Genomic DNA, 23,338 nt, shown 5'->3' on the forward strand with positions numbered 1-23,338 from the left:
TCCTCCTATATATATATATATATATATATATATATATATAAATGTGTGCGTATATAATATCTTAGATCGCACCATCATGCCAATTAGCTCCGGATTGAGTATTCTAGCCTCTGCATATCAAATTACAATGGTACGTAAAAAACTTGAAAGCCAGCTGAAAATTTACTATAGTACTCCATGCATGGACTGTTTGGTGGGGATGAGTCGAATGAGATATATATGATTAGCGGTTTGCCAGTTATATATAATTAAATAGAAGACCAAAAGGAAAGTGGGTTTTCTGAAACGAATAATTTATGATTTGTAAGACACGGTTTGTGTCTGAAACATACAGTCCATAAATAGCTCATTAACGCCAGCTGAAAATCACACAAAAACAAAGTGACATACAAAGAGCTAATTTTTTTTTTTTTTGGTCATATGAAGAAAATGGGTTCGATGCTGGGGCTTCTAGCCATCTTTTTTCTTGATGGACTACTCCTGTCTATGGCTTATAACGTCCATCACTACAGCTTTATTGTGAGTATAGTAGTACTGCACATCAATGTTATGATTCTCTCCATGCATGTTTAGGTATTTATCGTCCTTCTTTAGAGAGAATGACGGCAGAAGAATCAAGTCATCTTTTATGCATCCGTAAACTTTTAGTTTGCGGACATCTGTTATAGAGAATTTATACATATATATAGTCTTATATTTGTTGTAAATATGAATTAAATGTATGATATATATCCAATAGCCCAATTGATCTGGTTTGCAGCTGAAGGAGACGAATTTTACAAGGATGTGTACAACAAAGCCGTTGCTGACTGTGAATGGGCAGTTCCCAGGACCAACAATTCATGTTCGTAAAGGAGATAGGGCTTTTGTTAATGTGCACAATAAAGGTGACTATGGTGTCACCATTCACTGGTACAACTCTCTCTCTCTCTCTCTCTCTCTCTCTCTCTCTCTCTCTCTCTCTCTCACATGTGTTTGGCCATATGGCACCAACTTTGAAGAGAGAGAAAATTAAAGTGAGATCATGCAACAGACAACCCAGAAAAAAAATATAAAATGATTAATTACCTTTTAGAGTAAATTTCATATGCACGGCAGGGGCAATGATTCCCCATTCGGCCCAGAAAATGGACCGGAATCTTAAAGCTGCTAATTTATATATAATAAGTGGATGTACATGTGTTTTGCTATAAATTATATATATATATATATATATATATATTGTCCTAGAATATACCCACATATGATATAAACAAAAATTCAATAAATATTTGTAAACTGAAATATACATGCATGTTTGGACCATAATTTTCAGGCATGGAGTGAAGCAACCAAATAATCCATGGTCAGATGGTCCCGAAAACATCACGCAGTGCCCGATCAAGCCAGGGAAGAACTTCACTTACGAGGTCATATTTTCAGATGAAGAAGGAACTCTGTGGTGGCATGCACATAGTGACTGGTCACGTGCCACAGTCCATGGTCCCATTGTTATTTTACCTACTAGAGGAAAGCCTTACCCATTTCCCAAGCCTTATGCTGAGGAGACTATTGTGCTTGGTATATTCAATTTCTAACTTCTTCTTGTCACCTTAATGTTTTCTTCTTTAATTCGAATCTTTCCCAAACCTCCAAAAATTATTTGAAATCCTCCGTCCGACACACTACATGGGACTGTAATTAAAAACACGTAAAATCCATCTATTTTTCTATGATGAGTTTCACATCACTTATGTCGTTAGAATTGCTTCATACATTTTCATTGTTGTCCAATCAATTAATGTCAACTACTTTTATTTATTGAACATTTTTAAATTAGAGATGTTCTATTGAAACTCTAGAAAGGTTACATATCGAAATAGGTCTGACCAATTCTCTAAATGCATTTTGAATATTTCTCAATGTCTCGTTGTTTATGTCAATGACAATTTGGTTTATTAGATGATGATAATCAGTCTCATTTTTTTTGTGAAGTGGTCGTGAGTTGAAAACTTGTACGCGACAGTTGTTTATAAAAAATATATATCGTTTATTCATCATCTAGAAATATTAATTCCATATTTCTTTTTTTAATGGTTTTTTAGTTCCATATGATCTAAACTTTCCTCTTTATTGGATCTGCAGCATCATGGTTCAATGCAGACGTGAAGGTACTAATAGACGATGCCATGGCAGTCGGAGGTGACCCAGACCCTTCCGATGGTTTCACAATCAACGGTTGGCCAGGAGCTTTATACAATTGCACCGATGGTAATTATTAAGAAATTATATATATATCATTTCACTAATTTATTTGTTGCTATCTTTGCCTCAAAACATGTATAAATCTAAAGACTAATGTTTTTATTAGAGACAATACAAGATCTATGTTTATATTAACAGATTCTGAATCTGAACTATTAATTAAGTTTATTCTTATATGAATGCGGGTGTATATTCAAAGTCTAATTATTAAGATAAACATGCATCTTATATTGCTAGACTGTGAATGATTCTATAGCAAATTACAAAAAAGCTAATAAAAAGTTTCAATATTACAAATAGGTCAATATAAAATTTCCTATCTCATATTAGTTAATGGTATATTTTAAGAAATTACATTTTAGTCAATGTCCCAGCCTATTTTAGTCACTAAGTCCAATCCACTTGATGATGTCATATATTTTGGTACTTTAAAAAATACCAATTTGCCCATCTCTTTTCTTTCATTACTTATGGGCGTAAAATTATAACATTGCCCTTAATTTAGTTTAGGGTATAGAAATTGAGTGCATGGTATATAAATAAGGTTTAGGGTTTAGAAATGAGGTTTATAGTTTACAATTAGGGTTTCAGAGTATATGGCTTAGAGTTTAGGTCTGCCTAAAACCCGGGAGCTAAACCCTAAGCCGTTTTGCTGCGTAACAGTCAAATATAAACCTAATACAAATCTAAATATGAATAGTAATGTATGTTTATTAATTTATTATAATTCATATTTTTTTCATTTTAGTTAATAGTGACTAAAATGAAATTATGAAAAAGTGCATTGATTAAAATTTAACTGTGAAAAATTTTATTGACTTATTTGTAATTAGCACATGATTCTAATTATATATATTATAGGGATTAATGTCATTTTGCTCCCCAGACTATTACACATGTATCAGTTTGCTCCCCAGACTTCTAATTTGAAAAATTAAGGACCCTGACTTTTTCAATTTTGCCAATTAAGGTTATTCCGTCAATTTATACATTTTTCATCTAAAATGTCGAGATGATCAAGCAAAATTTAGCAAGAAATAAAAGAGGAAAAATGATGCATGAGGAAAAAATGATAAGATCTAATTGGAAGGGACCATTTTGCCCTCAAAGATTTGGATAAAAAATGTGTAAATTGACAAAAGAACCTCAATTGGCAAAATTGAAAAAGTCAGAGTCCTTAATTTTCCAAATTAGAAGTCTGGGGAGCAAACTGATACAAGTGTAATAGTCGGGGGAGCAAAATGGTATTAATCCCTATATTATAATATTTCTGAATGTGCAGAAACTATATACACTCTGCAAGTTGTATACGGCAAGACCTATCTTCTTCGTCTAGTGAATGCTGTGATGAACGAAGAAATGTTCTTTGGAATCGCCGGACACAAGTTCACAGTGGTGTCACAAGACGGTGCCTACATCAAGCCGATACCCACCAGCTACATAATGATAACTCCAGGGCAGACCATGGACATTTTGCTAACGGCAAACCAGACTCCCAGCCACTACTACATTGCCTCCAGTCCGTTTTTTGAATCGGGCGCTCCCTTCGACAACACCACCACCACGGCCATTCTCCAATACACAGGCAACTACACTGCCCCAGCCACTCCTGCAATGCCGACTCTGCCTATTGTCACAGACAAAGAGTCTGCAGACAATTTCACAAGCAAGATAAGGGCATTGGCAAGCAAGGACCATCCGATTAGTGTCCCGAAAAACGTCACTGAAAGAATTTTTATCACAGTTTCTGTGAATCAGCTTCCATGTGCTGCTAATGAAACTTGTGGGGGACCTAACGGTAATAGGTTGTCTGCTAGCTTGAACAACATCAGTTTTGCATCCCCAACTACGGATATACTGCAAGCATACTACAGGTACATATACAATTCTAATTCCTATTTTACTATTAATGGCCGGTCCTCAGATTTTGAGAGTGAGAAAAAAAAAAAAAGAAGGCTCTTTGTCTTTCATCAATGAGAAAGGGTAAGGAAAAAGAAAAAAAATTCAAACTAGCATTGTTGTCTTTATAATTACAATCATTGTATTTAAGGGCCCCTTTTAAAAATATATCAATTTGGTCCTTCATAGTTTGAGTGTTTTTCCAATTAGGTCCGTATAGTTTCAATTTTTTCAAACAAGTTCAGGTAGTTATGTTTCGTTTACAATTAGGAACAAAATGAAAAGTCTGTCAATTTGTTAAACGAAAATGTTAATTCTTCATATTTTAATTCAATATTGAAAATTTGAAATTAAAGTTGATTTAGTGCATAAGGAACTGGCTTAAAATATAAAGACCAAATGGTTACAAAAAAAGTAACAAACAATTCATAGAATTAGAGCATCCAACCCAAAATCAATTGATAATGGGTGAAAAGACCCAAGACTTATAAGCACATATGTTAAGCTCTAGTTTTTCGATGTGAGACATTGCTCTACATTACTCTCAACACGCCCTCGCACGTGTGGCGAGATTTTTGAGCCTTACACGTGAACAAATTGTATTGAGTGACGTGGGAGCACATGTGGCCGTTGGGCTTTACACGCGGATAACCAAGCTCTGATTACATGATAGAATTAGAGCATCCAACCCAAAACCAATTGGCAATGAGTTAGAGGCCCAAAACTTATAAGCACATATACTAAGCTCTAATTTTTCGATGTGGGACATTGCTTCACATTACTCTCAACAACAATGTCATAAGGAGCTGGCTTGACTACGGAGGGATTATAAAATGAAACTACATGGACCTAATTTTAAAGACACTCAAACTACAAGTATGAAATTGGTATATATTTTTCCCTAACAAAATAACTTTTTTACAATTACAATAATTTCTTAGGTCATTTTTAATCCATAAATCCTTAGATTTACATGCTTTGGTTGTCATTATCTATGATATATAATGCAATTAATTAATTCACAATATTAATCCCAAATGAAACCATATATCGATCCTGATTCCTGCAGGAGCTTACCTAATGTCTACGAGGATGACTTTCCCGGTCAACCTCCGCTTACTTTCAACTACACCGGGATCGGCACAGACGTTTATCTATTACCAACTGTGGGGACGAAGGTGAAGGTGATCGAGTATGGTGCAACAGTTGAAATGGTGTTCCAGGGGACTAACGTTGGGAATGCAGAAAACCATCCAATGCATTTGCATGGTTACAGCTTCTACCTTGTTGGGTCAGCTTATGGCAACTTCAATGAGACCACTTCCCCGGCAACTTACAACTTGGTTGATCCACCAGAAGTCAACACCTTTGGAGTTCCTAAGAATGGATGGGCTACCATTAGATTCATTGCTAACAATCCTGGTAAATTATGATCTCTATCTCTTATTACCTTCATTAATTAATTCATATATATGAAGATAGTCTAGTAATTTCTTTTGGCCAGCTAGACGACATATATCATATTGTCATACTGTTAATAAGATTACATATTCAAATTAGTATTTATCTTATCAATAAATCGTATTAACAATTTAGGTGCCAACATACATACACATATACTATTTGATAAGAAGATATATTAATTTGCGGAAAATATTTGGGTGACCTGCATGCGCATTCTCCCCTCTCCCTAAAAATTTTCGTTTGACAGTACAGGCTTAGAATCGAAACCATTCATTTTTTAAATCACCTATTAAAGATAATCTCTGTAAATAATCAAATCGATCAATCGGAGATCGTTTGATTATGTAACTGTTATCGAATAAATGGACAATTTGTATTTAAAGAGTGGTTTTTTGACCAAACTGTCTATTTATTTAATAACAGTTACATAACCAAACAATTTATGATTGAATTAATTTTTTTTACAGAGATGATCTGTAATAAGTAATTAAAAACATAAACCGTTCTGATCCTACAATCCCGAACGAGGACTTTGGGGGAGGGGACGGTTTGTGTTTTTAATCACCTACAAGTGCACCCCTGGGGTTGCACCCAAGCGTTGCCCTTACTTTGCAAGGAGATCTCCTAGGTTTAATTAATTTGCAACGAAGGCCAAATTCGTAAATCTGTCAAACTTCTTATGATTAGTGACGTTGTGGTGACGCAACTCAATTCTATATATGGGAATCACAAAAGCATTGGTAGATTATTACACTTTTTGAACCAAAGGGACTGAATTGAAAATGCTCTAAACTTTAAGGACTAAACGTGTAATTTAATCAAAGATAAAATATTAAGATCGAAATGGTGTGATATTTTTCATTTTTTATGCAAATTATTCTTACTACCCCATATATATATATATATATGTATTATCTGTAACTAATAAATTTGCATGCATGCATGTAATTTGATTGTAATATATTGACATATATTAATTTGGGTATTAATTGCAGGGGTATGGTTTATGCACTGTCATTTGGAACGTCATGCTAGTTGGGGTATGGACACCGTAATTGTTGTGAAGAATGGACCTACTAGGGGAACCAGCATTCAGCGACCCCCTAGTAACTTGCCAATTTGTTCTTAGAATATTTCTTACAATATTTAATTTCTTTCAATATCCATGGACATCAACATGATGATCCAAATGTTACTTAATCTATTCGTTGTATCTTTTTTTGTTTTTTTGTTAGTTTGTCTCGTAAGTAATTCTTCTGAATAAAATCATTCAAAACTAATGATCTATCAAGAAAAAAATTCGTTCAGTGGTCTCACTAATATGATCTATGTATGTGGGTTAACATAAATGAGACTAGAATACAACTATGCAAATAAAATTCTATAGTATGACTTTTGTATTCCATGGCTTCTGCTACAAAATTAAATATTGTGACAAAGGTTTTGCAATGCGCGCAATGGGTACGTATTTATTTGGAAGCAGGCAATAGGCATGACTGTTTCAGCAGCAGCTTTAGTTGTAGCCAAATTTTTGTCTGCACTTTTCAAAAGAATAAAAAGTGAAATACAATAAAAGTTATGACAGCATAAAGCTGCTGTAGCCTGTTGGAGGCCAAGGAGCTGGATTAATGTAGAATTCACATATCATAATAAAATAGAGTTTATATTTTACCCACTTGAACTTTTCACCCCATTTACACGTCACCACCTCAAAAAAATTGTGACAATATATCACATAAATTAAATTATTTTATAATGTACCACATGATCTTGTTTTCGTCTAAACATTTTTTTGTCATTTTATGCCCAATGAACTAGTTGTGGTGCCTAGTTTTGGCGCCTACCCCTCCCCAATGCACTCTAAACTAGTTTTGGTGCCATTTTATCTTTGGGTATAATTCCTTCTATTTGACTCTATAAATAGCAGACTTCAACCATTTAATAATGGATTGTGGAATTGTAAAAAACCTGCTTGTTGGAATGTTCTGTAATGCATCTTTTGGTTTGGTATGTATTGGAATGGATGCATTTTTTGGTTATGGAAAACTGTTTTGAAGATGATGGCTTACTTTATCATAAGTCTTATGCATTGTCTAATAGCTTGGGAGTTATGGGGCTGTGCTCTTTTTTTTTTTTTTTTTCCCTATGGGTTATGCCAAGTTTTTTTGAGACTTGAGAGATTGTTTTTGGGTTGGCATGGAAAGTCTATCTGGAAGTTTAACAAGGTTGTTTGGAAGGTTGCACCTTTGTGTATTCTGTGGTGTTTGTGGCCTAAGAGAACTAGCAGAGCCTTTGAGGGAAGAGAACACTCAGTCATGGAGTTGATGGCACAGCTGTTCAGATTGTTTTAAAAATTAACTTATGTTGTTACAAGTTTAAAGTCATGTGTAAACCTTGAAAACCAGTATATTAGACTATTGTCTAAGCTATGTTTGTTGACGCTTTAATTACTTAGGACTAAAGTATTTGTTTTTTTCATAGTGTTTGAAATGCTTAAAAATGAAAAAGTAGCAAATGATTTATGTGTTAGTACTAGGAACTGTTTTAAAGAAATTAAATGGCATTAGATGTCTCCCGGCCCCATTACTCTTTTGATATTGTATTCCATCTTTCAAACTGATCTTGAAGAAGTTGAATTTGATTATGTATAAATAACAGGTTGTGTAAAATGCTGGAGGCTTGACTGTAAATAAAAACTAGTTGAATGAAATAAATTGTTTTAGATGTTCTAATTAATTACTATTTCAAATGTAATTACCTATCTTTCAAATTGCTCTAATGTCTTGTGTAGTTATTTTCTTGAGTTTCTGGGCAGAGGTGCATTAAAACTTAATTTATACTCAAGGAGGTAATTGTTTTTATCTTCTTCATGCCCATGTGTAGTGTGCAAAGGAGCTAATCACTTATTTGGAGTATTTGGGACAGCTTGTTGCTGCCAAGTGTTGCTGTCATGCTTGTTTTTTGTAAATGGAGGTAGATTTGATTCAAAGTACTTGAAAAGAAGATATAGGGTAGCTTAATGTAGATGCTAGATAGTTGGAATGTTGTGTAATCACTTCTGGGTGAATTTGACTAAGTACTTTCATTTGGTATTGTATGGATGCTGATATTTATGAGAATGAGATATTTCGAAATTGCACAAAGTTGTTGCCAGTTGGTTTTAGAGTACTCAAGTACCATTGTCAATTATATCACTTGTTCGGAAACTAAACTGATGTGAATGAAGGAAAAAAAAAAAAAAACATATTTAACATCTAAAATATGTTAAAAATTGAAATATAAACTACTTATTATATCAGTTTCTAAAAAATAAATGATGAGATAACAACTTTACAAATCGGTTACAGAAGCTAATACGATCATATCAGTTCCAAAATAATTTATGATGACCTATATATCTAACATATGTGTTTCACTTACTTTACTCATTGGAAATAACATAAACAGTATTTGGTCCATCATTAATATCAGAATAAAAATAAATACGATATTAAAACATATATTAGAAAAAACTGATGTCTAAAAAGGTACATTAGATATCTCTCCTGGAGACATCGGTTGAAATAAAGATTATACATCAGTTTTGCACTGATGTATATCAATGTTTTTGTAGTAGTGTCCAAAGCTCTGAAAAGTCTTTTCATTTATGAAAAATTAGAAAATAAATTATACAAGCTCTAAGGTGTTTGTTCAATAAAATTTATATAATTATTAATTAGTGAACCATTTTTATTTAACAGTATTTGCTTACAGCACACATTATATTCATCTTATATCACATGAAATCTATTATATAATTTGGTTTCTTCAATATTTTTTATCAATTAGTAGATAATATATTAAATAAACATATGATAAAATTTTATTCAAAATTTTTGTATTTTAATAACAATTTTTGTCTAATTTTTATCAAAATTTAAAATTCATCAAAATTTCCATCACCTTGTATTTTTATTTCTTTTTTGGCCTGTTATAGCTGTGAGGACACAACTGGTATATATATTTTTTATTTATGTAGTGTTTTGTTTTCGTCATAAAATGGCGCATAGGAAGACTAGGCCGTTGAGCTCTTGTAGTAGTTGGCCTGCAAAGGAAGAAGGGGGCATTGGGTGGATTTGGTTTAAGAAAATAACGTACTTGTCAGTACTGTATCTGTCAGTTAATGGACCCTTATCATTGGAAAGAACTTCATGTCACGGTTGTATACACCCTATGTGTCTATCTCTCTCATTATGTGATCTAGCATATGATGAGAGAGATAAACACAATAGTGTATACACCTGTTACATGGAAGTCTTTCTCCTTATCATTATATCCGGGAAAAAGTGGTTCCAAAAGAGTTTGATGTGCCTTGTATTTGTTCCCGAGATCAATCAGCTGATATTTTTACTAAGGGCCCTCTCATGATCGGTTTTCCTTTATTTGGCCAAGTTTCTAGTTCATTCCTCCCCATTTAGCTTGCCGGGGTGTGATAGTCAAGTAAATTCTAATTAAGAAGTAAACTTCAATAAGGATTCCTTGGCCTTGTTGGACACGAATCCTTCGCTTATAATCCTAGATGATTGTTTATTGTGTATTAAATTTAAGATACTGTGTATTAAGTTTATAATTTATTTTCCTTGGATGATTATACTTGTACAATAAAAATAACTCGATCGGTAATTAAGTACAAGGATTCTACTTAACCTAAAATCTATTAAAGGGATGTGGAAGTGGTTGGTTTATATAATAGAATCTCGAAGTTGAAGTATATATGGAGGGAAAAGCTAATATTTAATATAGGCTTTTGACTGATAAAAATACTAAGGAACGACCCCAAATAATGGTTGAAATTGGGTCTCATGTACTGAGCAATGGTGGCGGTTGAGCTAATCGATTTACAAGCCATCCCGATATGGTGACGTAAATGTAAATGCTAGTTCTGTTTGGAAATTTCTCGATAGTTGTGGAGAATTTAGAAATTAAAAGGAAGAAAAATGAAGTAGAAAATTATGACTGAACTCAAATTTTGTATTTATAATATTAGAAAGAGTCTATTAATATATAGGTACTGACATCTAATTTTATTAACCAAAACTACCTAAAGCCTTATTCTTCATTTGCGGACCAACTACCACAAACTCATTCTTCATTTGCGGACACAAAAAATATAACATACATACATCTTCCAAAAATATCAGCATCAACGCATCACTAAAAAACAGAAACTGAAACTGCGAGTCCGCAACTCCAATAAACTGCAGTTTCTGCAGTTTCAGTTCACTTATAGTTCTAGAAACTGCAGAACGCTGCAGTTTCAGTTCCATAAACTGCAGCGTTCCATAAAACTGCAGTTTCAGTTCATTTGCAATTCCATAAACTGCAGTTTCAGTTCACTTGCAGTTTATGGAACTGCAGTTTTCTGAAACTGCAGTTTCTGGAAACTGCAGTTCCAGAAAACTGCAGTTCCAGAAAACTGCAGTTTCAGAAACTGAACTAAACAAAAAAAATCAAGAACCTACTACTGATGTAGAGGTTGGGATTTGGGAAGAGTTGAAGATGTGAAAGTTGGGATTTGGGAGGAGCTGAAGATGTGGAGGAAGAAAGGAGGGGCTGGGTTTTGGTGGGTTTCGACGGCAGGGGGCGATGGTAGGGGCGAAAGCAGGGAGAGAAAGAGAGAGAGAGGGTGGGCTGGTGGTCAACGCAGGTGGGGGATGGAGTTACTGATGGAGGAAATGAGAGAAAGGAAGAAGAAAAAAAAAAGAAAGAGAAAGGAGAAGGAAAAAAAAGAAAAGAAAGAGAAACGGAGGAGAAAGAAGAGAGAATGAGATCAGGGTGGGTAGTGGGAAGTATGGGTTGAGTGCATTGATAATATGGAGAGAGAAATCAAATGCAATGACCTAATTCTTAATAAAGTGGCCCAATTGTTACATTTTAATGATCATGGTATTACAAATTAAAAACAATAACTAGTATGTAGCTTAGGGTAATTAATTCTATTAGAAATAGCAGCTAAGAAAAGCTAATAATTATATATGATACAAAAATACGATATCATATATGGCTCATTTGTGAAGACCCATATTTATATTTTTTTGTAATAGAAATTTAATTTTTTAATAACTTTATTGTTTTAAATAAATAAATTTTGATTTTTAAGTTTGGACTGAAAATATTAGGATTAAAACCCATCTTCTAAAACCCATAAGCCCATTCCCTTAAAGCCAAAAAATAAAATCAAACCTAGCCAAAAAAAAAAAACATTTGTTTAACGTTGCCTGCAAATCATCTTCTTCCTCTTGCCTACTTCTCCCTCTTCTTATCAATTTCTCACTCTTGTAATCTCTGTCTTCTCTAATCATGACCTTGCTCCCAAAGCACTCTATTAAGCTGAGTAGGATATGCTAGCAAGCATGAAGTGTGGAGCTAGAAGAAGGTGTAGAAGCTAGATATTTGCTAGATGGTCTATAGCTGGAGGTGGAGAATTGTGGTGATGTTTTAGCACAAAAATGCAACGGCCACATGGACGGCCGAGATTGGTGCAAAAACACCTCGCCGTGTGTGAGAGGCAAGGCTCCCGACCTTTGGATGCAGACGTGCCACTATTCGGCTTGGAGTAGCCGAATAGAAAATGTAACTGAAAATTAACAAAAATAAATTTAGAGGGCTAAATAAAAATCTAACTTTTAAAAGACAATTGTGCAATAGAAAAAGAAAGGAAAAAATTTATCTAAGTTCTTTTCTGCCTAGGACAATCTAGGACTTTGGGCATGAATAACCAAAATAACAATAAAATTAAAGCGCGCAGCACAACTTGAAATGAAAACTCAATGGAAATTAACATTTAAAGTCAACTTGAAGCAAAGGTGAAAGTTCGAATCTCAGCAGACAACAAAGGAAATACAAACATTAAAGCTTAATGAAAAATAAAGCTAAAACATACTTAATGATAAGAGGTGTTCTTAGACAATTAATATAAAATATAAGAAGATTGCGATAAGCATAAAAAAGGAATACCATGGAAGAAAGGGATCTTGAAATGCTACGGAAATAAATATAAAAAGAGCTTTGGAAATGAAAATGAAAAGCTACTGGGCTTGAATAAAAAGCTGCTGAGATTCACATTGTGTGATTTTTTGGGGGGTTAATTGATTGATGTTGTGAGAGAGGTCATTTCAATTGTCTGCAACTTCCCTTTTTATATTAAGTCTTTTCTTTCTCCCCAAGTCTCGGTAGTCATGTGGCTTGAAATGAATTGCTTTTGGGAGTAGGTAGACAGCTGTTCACAGCTGTTGACAGTTTTTTGGGTAGTGGGACAACTGTCCAAAAGAGAAAATAATGGCTAAGCTGTAGATAAGCTTGGCATTGCTTTGAGATAAAGCAACCATTGCTCGGCCGGAAGATTTGTGCATGTCAGCCGAGAGGAATTGTTTATTGAGCAAACAATTGACCATGCTTGGTCGAAAGATTTTAATCACTGCAGCCATGCAACTCTCGGCAGTGAACCAAAAGGCAAAAATTCAATGCATGCAGACCCATATCATTATGTTGTCTCAGTCTCTACTTGAAGCACATGTCGACCATTTCTCTTAGACTAATGCTACTTAGCAAAGTTCTCACTTTGATATATATATATATATATATAATCCATTTTTGGGAGGGGTCCCAACAGGTGATTGAGTAAACCATAAGGATTCTAGTCCAGCTGAGTAATCTTAGCTATGAACCTAGTAATGGGAGGTTTAGTAATAAGTAGAAATCATTATTTTTTCAAGGTATAAATTCAATTTAGACACATAACTATATAAGCTATTTCAACGGGGTCCATGAACTTTAAAATATTTCAAATATACACCCGATCTATTATCTAAATTGAAAAATGAATTTTTGTTAATTGATTCGTTGAGAGATCAGTTAAATGACAGCTTGGCTTTTGCTGACCGCGATTACTTGACGATGTGGCGCTATCTCAGCAAACATTTCCCGCCAAATGAGCGACACGGGCCCACAAGTTAATAATAATAGAGAGAGTGAGAGTTTGTAGGCCCGTGCTAGGGGTTAGGTGGATTCGTGTCCCTCATTTCCCGCCAAATGAGCGACACAGGTCCACCTAACCCCTAACACGGGTCCACAAAGTCATCATCTCTTTCTCACTCGTTGAACATAAGTGAGAGATTTATATTCGAATTTGGAGGAAACATGATATTTTTTAGATACTAAATGGTCATGAGAGCGTTCGATGAGTGAAAAATAGGTAATGAGTGTGTGGGCCCATGTCAAGTGGACATGTGTTGCTCATTTGGCGGGAAATGTATGCTGAGTTGGTGCCACGTCGCCAATTAATCCATGTTAGCAAAAGCCAAGCTGACATTTAACTGATCTCTCAATAAATTGATGGACGAAATTTCATTTTTCAATTTACATAATAAATCAGGTGTATATTTGAAAAATTTGAAAGTTTATGGACCCTGTTGAAATAGCATATATAGTTATGTGTCTAAATTGAATTTATGCCTTTTTTCAACTATCAATAGAGGATTTCTAAGCATAAACCAAGTCATAGCAAGTTCTCAAGTTCTTTGTTTTATTTGTTCTTATACCACTAGCTGAAATTGAGAGAGTGAAGTAAAGAGCTTAGTTTCTGAGGAATAAAGAAGGTTTCTACTATCAAGGTGTGTTTTCTTTTAGAGCTTTCCATTCTTGAAGTTGTTTCTTTACTTTGAAAATCTGAGTTTGTTTTTTGGGTGTTCAAATCAAATTAATTTCAAAATCTTATTTATGGTCCCAATTTTTATGTTTTTGTAATTTAAATTCAAAGTTAGGTTGTTAATATGTTATTCAGACCTCTTGGGTTCAATTTATGGCTTTAAGTTTGAAACTAATTGGAGGGAAAAGATTTTCATAAAATCTAGAAAATTTTCGGTTGATTTGGACCCTCATCTTTGGCCTACGATTTCTCTCAAACCAGAGTTTCGTTTTTAAAATCAATATATGGTTGCAAAGCTAATTGTATAAGCTTTCCAATGAGTATTTATTTGCCAAATTTCATTGAGTTTTGGCGGGTAAAAATAGGGCATGAATCTGGGTTCCCGAAATTGCAGAAATTCTGCAGTTTCTTTTCTGGAGAAGATGATGAATAGTAACACTGTTCATGCCCACTCACACCACTGGAGAGTGGCAGCGCGTGGGGTTGTTTCCAGCCAGTTCTTTGACTAATTATTACTCCGTTTTTCGTCCCGAATCCAATGAAATTGGTTTCAAGACCATCCGAGACCTGTAGTTATGTGTCTCAATTACACTCTCTCTTTTTGGAGAGTAAAAGTAAATAAAATATATATAATCTAATTGGTATTTTTATATATTTTTATGCACTTGTTTGTTCGGGTTAGACTCGGAAGTATTGCTAGAAGCTTGGAAAAAGTATTTAAGCACTAGCTAGCTCGGAATCAAGGCAGGGAATAATTGAGGAACTTCTACGATTGAAATTTTGACTTTATTAAACTTTGTAAAAAATTCTATTTGTGTGATATTATGTGAATTATATTCTCTCTCATCCTATATGATATATTTGAAATTATATTCGATTAAATATTATTATATTATTTGCATTTGAGCATGAACATATGTATAGAAGTTGTTGTGAGAGACTGATTAGGAAAACAGAATTATGGGATTATTGGAAATCTTTGCGTAGTTAAGTCTGAAATCTCGATAGGTACCAGAGCTCAGTGTGCACAAGATTCTTATTAGGTAATTCGGGACTGGCGACAGAGAGTTGGACAAGATGACTTGCAAAAAGGAAAATTTAGGTTGATGACATTATGGGTGTTAGTCTATATATTGAAGCATTCGATACCACAGTGGTAAAATACACGATATGAGAAGTGCAGTCTGTGTGTTTTAATATATAGGTTAACGAGATTAGAAATAGTGAAGTTGGCATTGTATCAAACATTACTTATCTTTATCATGTCATAATATGTTACATGTTACTTAGTTTAATCTAGTCAATTGTTCATGAGAAGAAATTTCTCCACTAAACTGTGGTTTTGCTCACCCTTTTATCTAATTTTTGTTTTGCAGAAAAGCAATTAGATTCTTTATGGTTGGGCAGGATAAGGGTTAGACGAGTTGACATTTCTAACATAATTTTCGGTGTATATTTGTATAGATTTTGACCTATTTATAAATGAAATTGGTTTTGTATTTTAAAGAGTATTTAGTTTAATTTATTTTATTTTTAAATCAGACTCTGGATTTGAGAAATTTTTACTACCCTCGGGTCTGAGATGTGACATCATATGAGTAAACCTCTGATCGATCAATTGGGCACTTAACGTTTGGAACAAAGACACAATCTTGTATTTACTTTTTAATTTATTGGTGCTTATAAAATGATTTTCTAGATAAACAAAAAGGATGTCCTCTCTGATGGGGGACGAGATCTAAGACAGACCACTAACAACACAATCAACACGAGAAATAAGGAAAAAGCAAACTCACAATTTAGGGTAGCAACTTCATGCCACTTTTTCAATGATTTTATTAAAATTCATATAAACTCCCATAATGTTCACAAGACATATATTAAATAGCAGAGATTCAGTTAAAAGAAAATAATAAAGGAAAATATAATAGGAAATATATATTACAATAAATACTAATTAGGTAAGAAATCATAATTAGTGAAAAAGATATGCACCGATTATTTGGAAAATCTTTTAGATAACTTGTGGCTTGGGTTATCTTGATTAGCCCTCTATATAGGATTTGGATCCTCTCCTAACCTAATCCCCTCATATACTATCTAGCTTTTAACCAAAGCATGTCACATACTAAAACTTAAATCCTATGGTTCAGAGCATTTTTAACATTTTGTTTCCTTTTTGTTTTATTAATCTGTACATGGTCTCTCTCTCTCTCTCTCTCTCTCTCTCTCTCTCTCTCTACATGTACCTTGAATGCTATTTTTTATGGACTAAACCTTTAACTGCTCATCTTAATAAAAAATAAAACCAAATAAACCAATTAGAATCATACGTAATATATTGATTTCCCATGCTTTCTTGTATTCAGTTAGAACCTATTGTTTCTTTCTCCATCAAAGCAAACTTTTTGAGCCAGATTTACACTTTCATCATTTTTTTTTCTTTTTCTTTTAAGACTATAAGGTTTCTTTTCTCTTTCTTTTTCTTTTCATCCCTCCTGCATCACCCTCTAAAAAACTAATATAAACATATATAGGTTACATAGAAAACGAAAAATAAAAAATGTTTAAACTTCTACTAAATTGTTACTGCGCACGCCATGGATTAGGAATTCAATCCATAAAGCTGGTGATGAATAACTTTTTCTCAGCATACCAAATTGATTAAATGGCTTCAGAACTTTATCTTTCAAACTGTATACTTCAATATCAAGACCTTTGTTCTCATACCAATAATCATAGGTGAAGTAAATTGAGTTTTCTTCACATTCTGAAAATTCTCGAGCCGATAATGATGATATGCACACGGCCCAACTAATTTATGAAAAAGCCAAGCCCATTTGGAAAATGCAAATTTTAGGCCCGAACAGCACTTCACTCTTGAAAAAACAAAACATGTCTTTGCAAGCAGGTTTCCATTGATAAGAGATCTTAGAAATCTCTTTGCACTCTTGTACAACCTGTTTGACAAACATCTATTAAACACTCCAAGAAAAATGCATAATTTTAATTTTTGTTGTTCGCTCAGTAAATAATTTTTTTTTTTTTTTTTCAAAAAATAAATTTGATTTCATACTGAAGAAAATGAGTGATAGGTTGCACATACTTCCTTGGCATCCTTTCACTGTATGCCTTCTTGTAGTGCAACATGCTTCTCAACAACCTCAGGCTGCAATAGAAAGAATCAAACTAGCTACCTGGACAAAATTTTGCCCTAAGGGTATGCAGAGCATAAGGATGACATCAGTCATCAACGAGTGAAAAAAGCACAAGGAAAGGTCCACAGAAAACCCAAGCCCCAAGGTATCTCAAAGATCAACCCATAATACGTATCATACATACATACATATAGAGTGCTGTTATTTGCACACCATTTTTTTCATTTTTTTGCAAACACACTCTTTATCTTCTTCTAAAATTTGAAATTTCTTTTTGCACACCTCTTTCATTACCAAAATATCTCTCTTCTAAAACACACCCACCTCTCTCTCTTTCCTTCTCTCTCCTCCCTCCTCTTTCTCTGGCTTTTCATGTTAGGAAGTTTTGGTTGCAGTGTTGACCAAGTCCTAGGCTCCAATCTATTCTGTTATATGTTCTTGTTAATAATCCCTGACTTGTAGGGAAAGCTGTTTTTGAATTGTTCTTAGCCACGTTGTTAGGTTGTGCAGTACGTGGGTGCACACTTTTGAATCATTCCTGTTTTGTTTGGCTATATAATAGCCTCTGTTGAGATTCAATAATACTAAGCTTGAGAGCTACCAAAACTATCTTCTTTTAGTTTCTAACAGTGGTATCAGAGCTTCACAACGAGGCCTGATTTGAGAAGTAGTGAGCAAGTGAAACACTGAGAGACAAAGCGTGTTTGAGTGAAACACTGAGTGTGAGAGAAAAAAAAAATAGAGAGTTTCCGTAAGAGAGAAACACGAGAGAAAAGAGAGATGGCAGAAGGAAGTAATGGGAAGTATGCGAATCCTGGCATTCCGATGTTCGATGGCCATTACGAACATTGGGCAAAGCTAATGGAGAATTTTCTGCGTTCCAAGGAGTATTGGAATCTTGTGCAGAATGGTATTCTTACAGTGGCTGAAGGAGCAGATCCTACAGAAGCACAACAAAGTCTGATTGATGAGCAGACGTTAAAGGACTTGAAGATAAAGAATTATCTTTATCAGGCTATCCCTCGAGAAATCTTGGAGACAATCCTGGAAGATAATAACTCCAAGTAAATCTGGAATGCAATGAAGCAGAAATACCAAGGTTCATCAAAAGTCCGACAAGCGCAGCTTCAAGCATTGAAAAGGGAGTATGAATTGCTCAACATGAAGGAGGGAGAAAAGGTAGACAGCTACATGTCAAGAACCCTAGCTGTGGTGAACAAAATAAAAATCAATGGTGAACAATTGGAGCCGAGTGCAGTGGTAGGAAAAATCTTGAGATCAATGACGACTAAGTTTAACTATGTCGTATGTTCGATAGAGGAATCACATGATTTAAGCACCTTGAACATCAATGAGCTTCATGGGAGTTTACTCGTCCACGAACAGAGGATGCAAGGGCAAGAAGAGGAGGAACAAGCCTTGAAAGTTGTCATTGCTGGTGAGCGGTTTGGAGCAAAGGAGGAAGACAGGTTTGTTGCAAGAGGTCGAGGTCGTGGAAACTTTAGAGGAAGAGGAAGGGGTCGAGGAAGAGCTTTCAACAAAGCCACTGTGGAGTGTTACAGATGCCACAAGTTAGGACATTTCCAATATGAATGTCCCAACTATGCTCATTATGTCGAGTATGCTGAGTTAGATGAAGACCAAGAGATGTTGCTCATGGCCTATGTTGAGACACAAGATTCCAGAAGAGAAGCGGTGTGGTTCTTAGACTCAGGTTGTAGCAACCACATGAGTGGAGACAAACGGTGGTTCATTGAGCTTGATCACACCTTTAGGCATTCAGTAAAGCTGGGAAACAACTCAAAGATGGCTGTCATGGGAAAAGGAAATATCAGAATGCAATTTGAAGGCAAAACTCAGGTGATCACCGAGGTATTTTACATTCCTGAGCTAAAGAATAATCTGCTTAGCATTGGGCAGCTTCAAGAGAAAAATTTGGCCATTTTGATTCAAGGTAATACCTGTAAAATCTATCATCCAATCAAGGGGCTAATTATGCAAACACATATGTCTGCAAACCGAATGTTTGTGTTGCTGGCCTCTATGCCTATTAATGCTCCAGGGCCGACTTGTTTTCAAGCATCATCAGATGATTCAACAACAAATCTATGGCACCAGAGGTTTGGTCATCTTAACATGAAAGGATTACGGACGTTGGCATATAGAAGTATGGTCACAGGCTTACCAATGCTGAAAGCTAGCTCCAAAGTATGTCCTGACTGTGTTGTGCAACACCGTGATCCTTTTCCAAAGAAAAGTTCGTGGAGAGCCTCTCAGCCATTGCAGCTTATACACTCAGACATCTGTGGTCCAATTACTCCAGAATCCAACAGCCACAAGAGGTATATAATTACGTTTATTGATGATCATAGTCGTAAGATGTGGACGTATTTTTTGCATGCTAAGTCAGAGGCATTTGCGGTGTTTAAAAATTTCAAAAGCATGGTAGAAAAAGAGACAAAGAACTATATTTTTTGTTTGCGTACTGACCGAGGTGGGGAATTCACCTCATCTGAGTTCAACAAGTTTTGTAGTTCAAATGGGATCGGTAGACAACTCACTGCGGCTTACTCTCCACAACAAAATGGAGTCGCAGAGAGAAGAAACCGAACCCTAATAAACATGGTGAGGTGTTTGTTGACTGCAAAGGAGGTTCCAAAAGTATTCTGGCCAGAAGCGGTGAATTGGGCAGTGCATGTGCTCAATAGGTGTCCTACATCAGCAATACAAGATAAAACACCTGAGGAAGCATGGAATGGAATCAAGCCTTCGGTGGAATACTTCAAAGTGTTTGGGTGCATCGGGCACGTTCACATACCTGCTGTCCAAAGAAAGAAACTTGATGATAAGAGCTTCAAGTGTGTGTTCTTGGGGGTTAGTGAAGAATCCAAAGCCTTTCGAATGTATGATCCAGAGTCCAAGAAGATTGTCATAAGCCGAGATGTGGTTTTTGAAGAGGAAGGAAAATGGAGCTGGGCCAAAACAAGTGAACAAGCCCGCTGCAATGTTTTTGAGTGGGGAGATGAAGGAAAAGAAAGAGAAGAAGCTGTGGAGGAAGAGGTAGAAGAAGAAGAAAATGGAGCAAACAATTCAAGCCCGCCTACACCAACAGATGTGACAAATCCAGTTCAAGGGAGGAGAAGAAGAGAACCGGTGTGGATGGAGGATTATGTGACTGGTGAAGGCTTGTCCGACGAAGAAGATGAGGTACAACAACTACAACAACTTGCTATGTTCGCTGAAAATGATCCAACAAATTTTGAAGAAGCTGTTAAGAGCCCAACTTGGAGAGAAGCTATGGACCGAGAAATTCAAGCTATAGAAAGGAATGGTACATGGGAACTAACTGAGTTGCCAAGAGGAGCAAAGAAGATAGGTGTTAAATGGATTTTCAAGACCAAGCTGAACGAGAAGGGAGAGGTGGATAAATGTAAGGCTCGGCTTGTAGCCAAGGGATACACACAGCAAGCCGGTATCGACTACACTGAGGTATTTGCTCCTGTTGCTCGTTGGGACACTATTCGACTAATACTTGCACTTGCAGCTAATCGAAGTTGGAAAGTATATCAACTTGATGTTAAAAGTGCATTTTTGCATGGTGAGATCAGTGAGGAAGTGTTTGTGGACCAGCCACGTGGTTATGAGGTGAAGGGTGAAGAGAGCAAAGTTTACAAATTGAAGAAAGCACTCTACGGGCTTAAACAAGCCCCGCGAGCCTGGTTCAGTAAGACTGAATCCTATTTCATCAAGGAGGGGTTTGAGAGATGCTTGAGTGATCACACACTTTTCACAAAGAAGGGCAAAGATGGAGGTACTCTTATAATCAGCTTGTATGTCGTTGACCTTATTTTCACAGGAAACAATAAGCTAATGTTTGAGGAGTTCAAGAGTTCAATGAAAGAAGAATTTGATATGTCTGATCTTGGTTGTATGAAGTACTTTCTTGGAGTGGAGGTGGTGCAAAGCTCAGCTGGGATTTTCATAAGTCAAAAGAAGTATGCCAATGAAGTACTGAAGAGATTTGGAATGGAGCAAAGTAATTCTGTGAAAAATCCCATTGTTCCTGGAAATAGACTTTCTATAGATGAAGGAGGCACAAGGATCAATTCCACTGTCTACAAGCAAATGGTGGGTAGTCTTATGTACTTGACTGCCACCAGACCCGATCTCATGTATGTAGTGAGCTTGATAGCTCGCTTCATGGAAGCCCCTACTGTGTTGCATCAACAAGCAGTAAAAAGAGTGTTTCGATATTTGAAGGGGACAACTGAGTTGGGGATACTCTACAGAAAAGGAGGAGAATGGAGCTTATTTGTTTATTCAGATAGTGATTATGCTGGTGATCTTGATGGCCGCAAAAGCACTTCGGGGTATGTTTTTAAAATGAGCTCTGGAGCTGTAGCATGGAGTTCCAAGAAGCAACCAGTTGTGTCTCTTTCCACCACCGAAGCAGAGTTCATTGCTGCTGCTGCGTGTGCCTGTCAGAGTGTGTGGATGCAGCAAGTGCTTGGGAAGCTTGGACTTAAGCAAAGTAAGTGCACTATATTCTGTGATAATAACTCAGCTATTAAACTCTCAAAGAATCCTGTTATGCATGGTAGAAGTAAGCATATCGATGTTCGATTTCATTTTCTTCGAGACCTGGTTAATAATGGAGTAGTAGAATTGGTGCATTGTGGCTCAAAGGATCAGTTGGCCGACATTTTAACAAAGCCTTTGAAGCTGGATTTATTCTTGAAGATGAGAGAGCAGCTTGGTGTGTGCAGTGCTCAAGTAGTAAACTGACTGTATGTTTACAGTACAGTTTAAGGGAGGATTGTTAGGAAGTTTTGGTTGCAGTGTTGACCAAGTCCTAGGCTCCTATCTATTCTGTTATATGTTCTTGTTAATAATCCCTGACTTGTAGGGAAAGCTGTTTTTGAATTGTTCTTAGCCACGTTGTTAGGTTGTGCAGTACGTGGGTGCACACTTTTGAATCATTCCTGTTTTGTTTGGCTATATAATAGCCTCTGTTGAGATTCAATAATACTAAGCTTGAGAGCTACCAAAACTATCTTCTTTTAGTTTCTAACATTTCAACCCAGCCACACCATTATACAGAAAAAAAAAAAAAAAAAAAATTTTAACACCCACAGTGAATGCATACATACATACATACATACACATACATCCATCATATTGAATTTATGACATACATACATACATCCATCATATTTATCTAATGTGAATGCAATTTTGTCTTCTCCTTATCCATAATTGTGATTTGATTCAAAATATCACGAGGATTTATACACAATCATATAAGAAGGTCCAGTGTACTTCCCAACTAAAAACTATCACCAACGGTTTTTTTACTTCAGGAAATACCACATATCACGAGCATTAATTATTTAATTTACTTTCATTTATCCTCTTTGTGAAATATTAACAAAACTATTTTAAGGGGGACAAAAGTAATGTAGCTGGAATAGCTCAGTTGGTTACAGCGTGCGGCTGTTAACCACAAGGTCGGAGGTTCGAACCCTCCTGCTAGCGCTTTCATTATTGTTTCTAAAATACATCTGTTTTTGACATTTTGATTTTTTTGATTTTTTATTTTTACAAATGAGTATGAGAAAGAGTTCATTAATTTTCATGGTTAATAATAACTTAATTACGCGTATGGTTGGATGATTTTTTTTTTTTTTTTTTTCTCATTTGTAAGTGTGTATTTTACATTAAACAGTTGAATAATTCTTTCCTTTCTTTAGGACAATCATTAATATCTGGACATGTGCTTTATTTGATTATTTTTTTGTTAAATATTTCTTCCCCCTTACTGCAATGATAGCTGGATTTCTACTAGAGTTAGAAGAACAACATGCACCAGGACATCTTTACAGGTTCT

General features: G+C 35.3%; 1 protein-coding gene, 1 non-coding gene and 1 pseudogene across 3 annotated transcripts; all 3 read left to right on the forward strand.

Moving 5' to 3' along the window:
• Window positions 1-420: 420 nt before the first annotated feature.
• Window positions 421-6,736, forward strand: LOC147277446 (laccase-14-like). 2 transcript variants are annotated; one of them, XM_086253393.1, is made up of 7 exons: window positions 421-519; window positions 761-912; window positions 1,316-1,560; window positions 2,125-2,250; window positions 3,527-4,118; window positions 5,213-5,565; window positions 6,603-6,736. In XM_086253393.1, exons 1-7 carry the CDS (start codon window positions 421-423, stop codon window positions 6,734-6,736), a joined length of 1,701 nt encoding a protein of 566 aa, XP_086109519.1. The 2 variants fall into 2 exon arrangements, with proteins under 2 accessions (XP_086109519.1, XP_086109520.1); XM_086253394.1 differs by having other exon boundaries at window positions 439-519; window positions 5,216-5,565.
• A 14,741-nt stretch (window positions 6,737-21,477) lies between these two features.
• Window positions 21,478-22,236, forward strand: LOC147277447 (secreted RxLR effector protein 161 pseudogene; annotated as a pseudogene).
• A 676-nt stretch (window positions 22,237-22,912) lies between these two features.
• On the forward strand, window positions 22,913-22,986 carry TRNAN-GUU (transfer RNA asparagine (anticodon GUU)). Its single transcript has one exon. It is a non-coding gene; the product is annotated as a tRNA-Asn (tRNA).
• The last annotated feature ends 352 nt before the right edge of the window (window positions 22,987-23,338 follow it).

This window comes from Dryas octopetala, chromosome 8, assembly GCF_963921425.1.
Source record: "Dryas octopetala chromosome 8, drDryOcto1.1, whole genome shotgun sequence".
NCBI lineage: Eukaryota > Viridiplantae > Streptophyta > Magnoliopsida > Rosales > Rosaceae > Dryas > Dryas octopetala.

Coding starts and splice junctions, on each gene's coding strand:
- LOC147277446 (XM_086253393.1), top strand. CDS start 421: ATGAAGAAAATGGGTTCGATGCTGGGGCTTCTAGCCATCTTTTTTCTT. Junction 913..1,315: donor TATGGTGTCACCATTCACTG/GTACAACTCTCT, acceptor CATAATTTTCAG/GCATGGAGTGAAGCAACCAA. Junction 2,251..3,526: donor TTTATACAATTGCACCGATG/GTAATTATTAAG, acceptor CTGAATGTGCAG/AAACTATATACACTCTGCAA.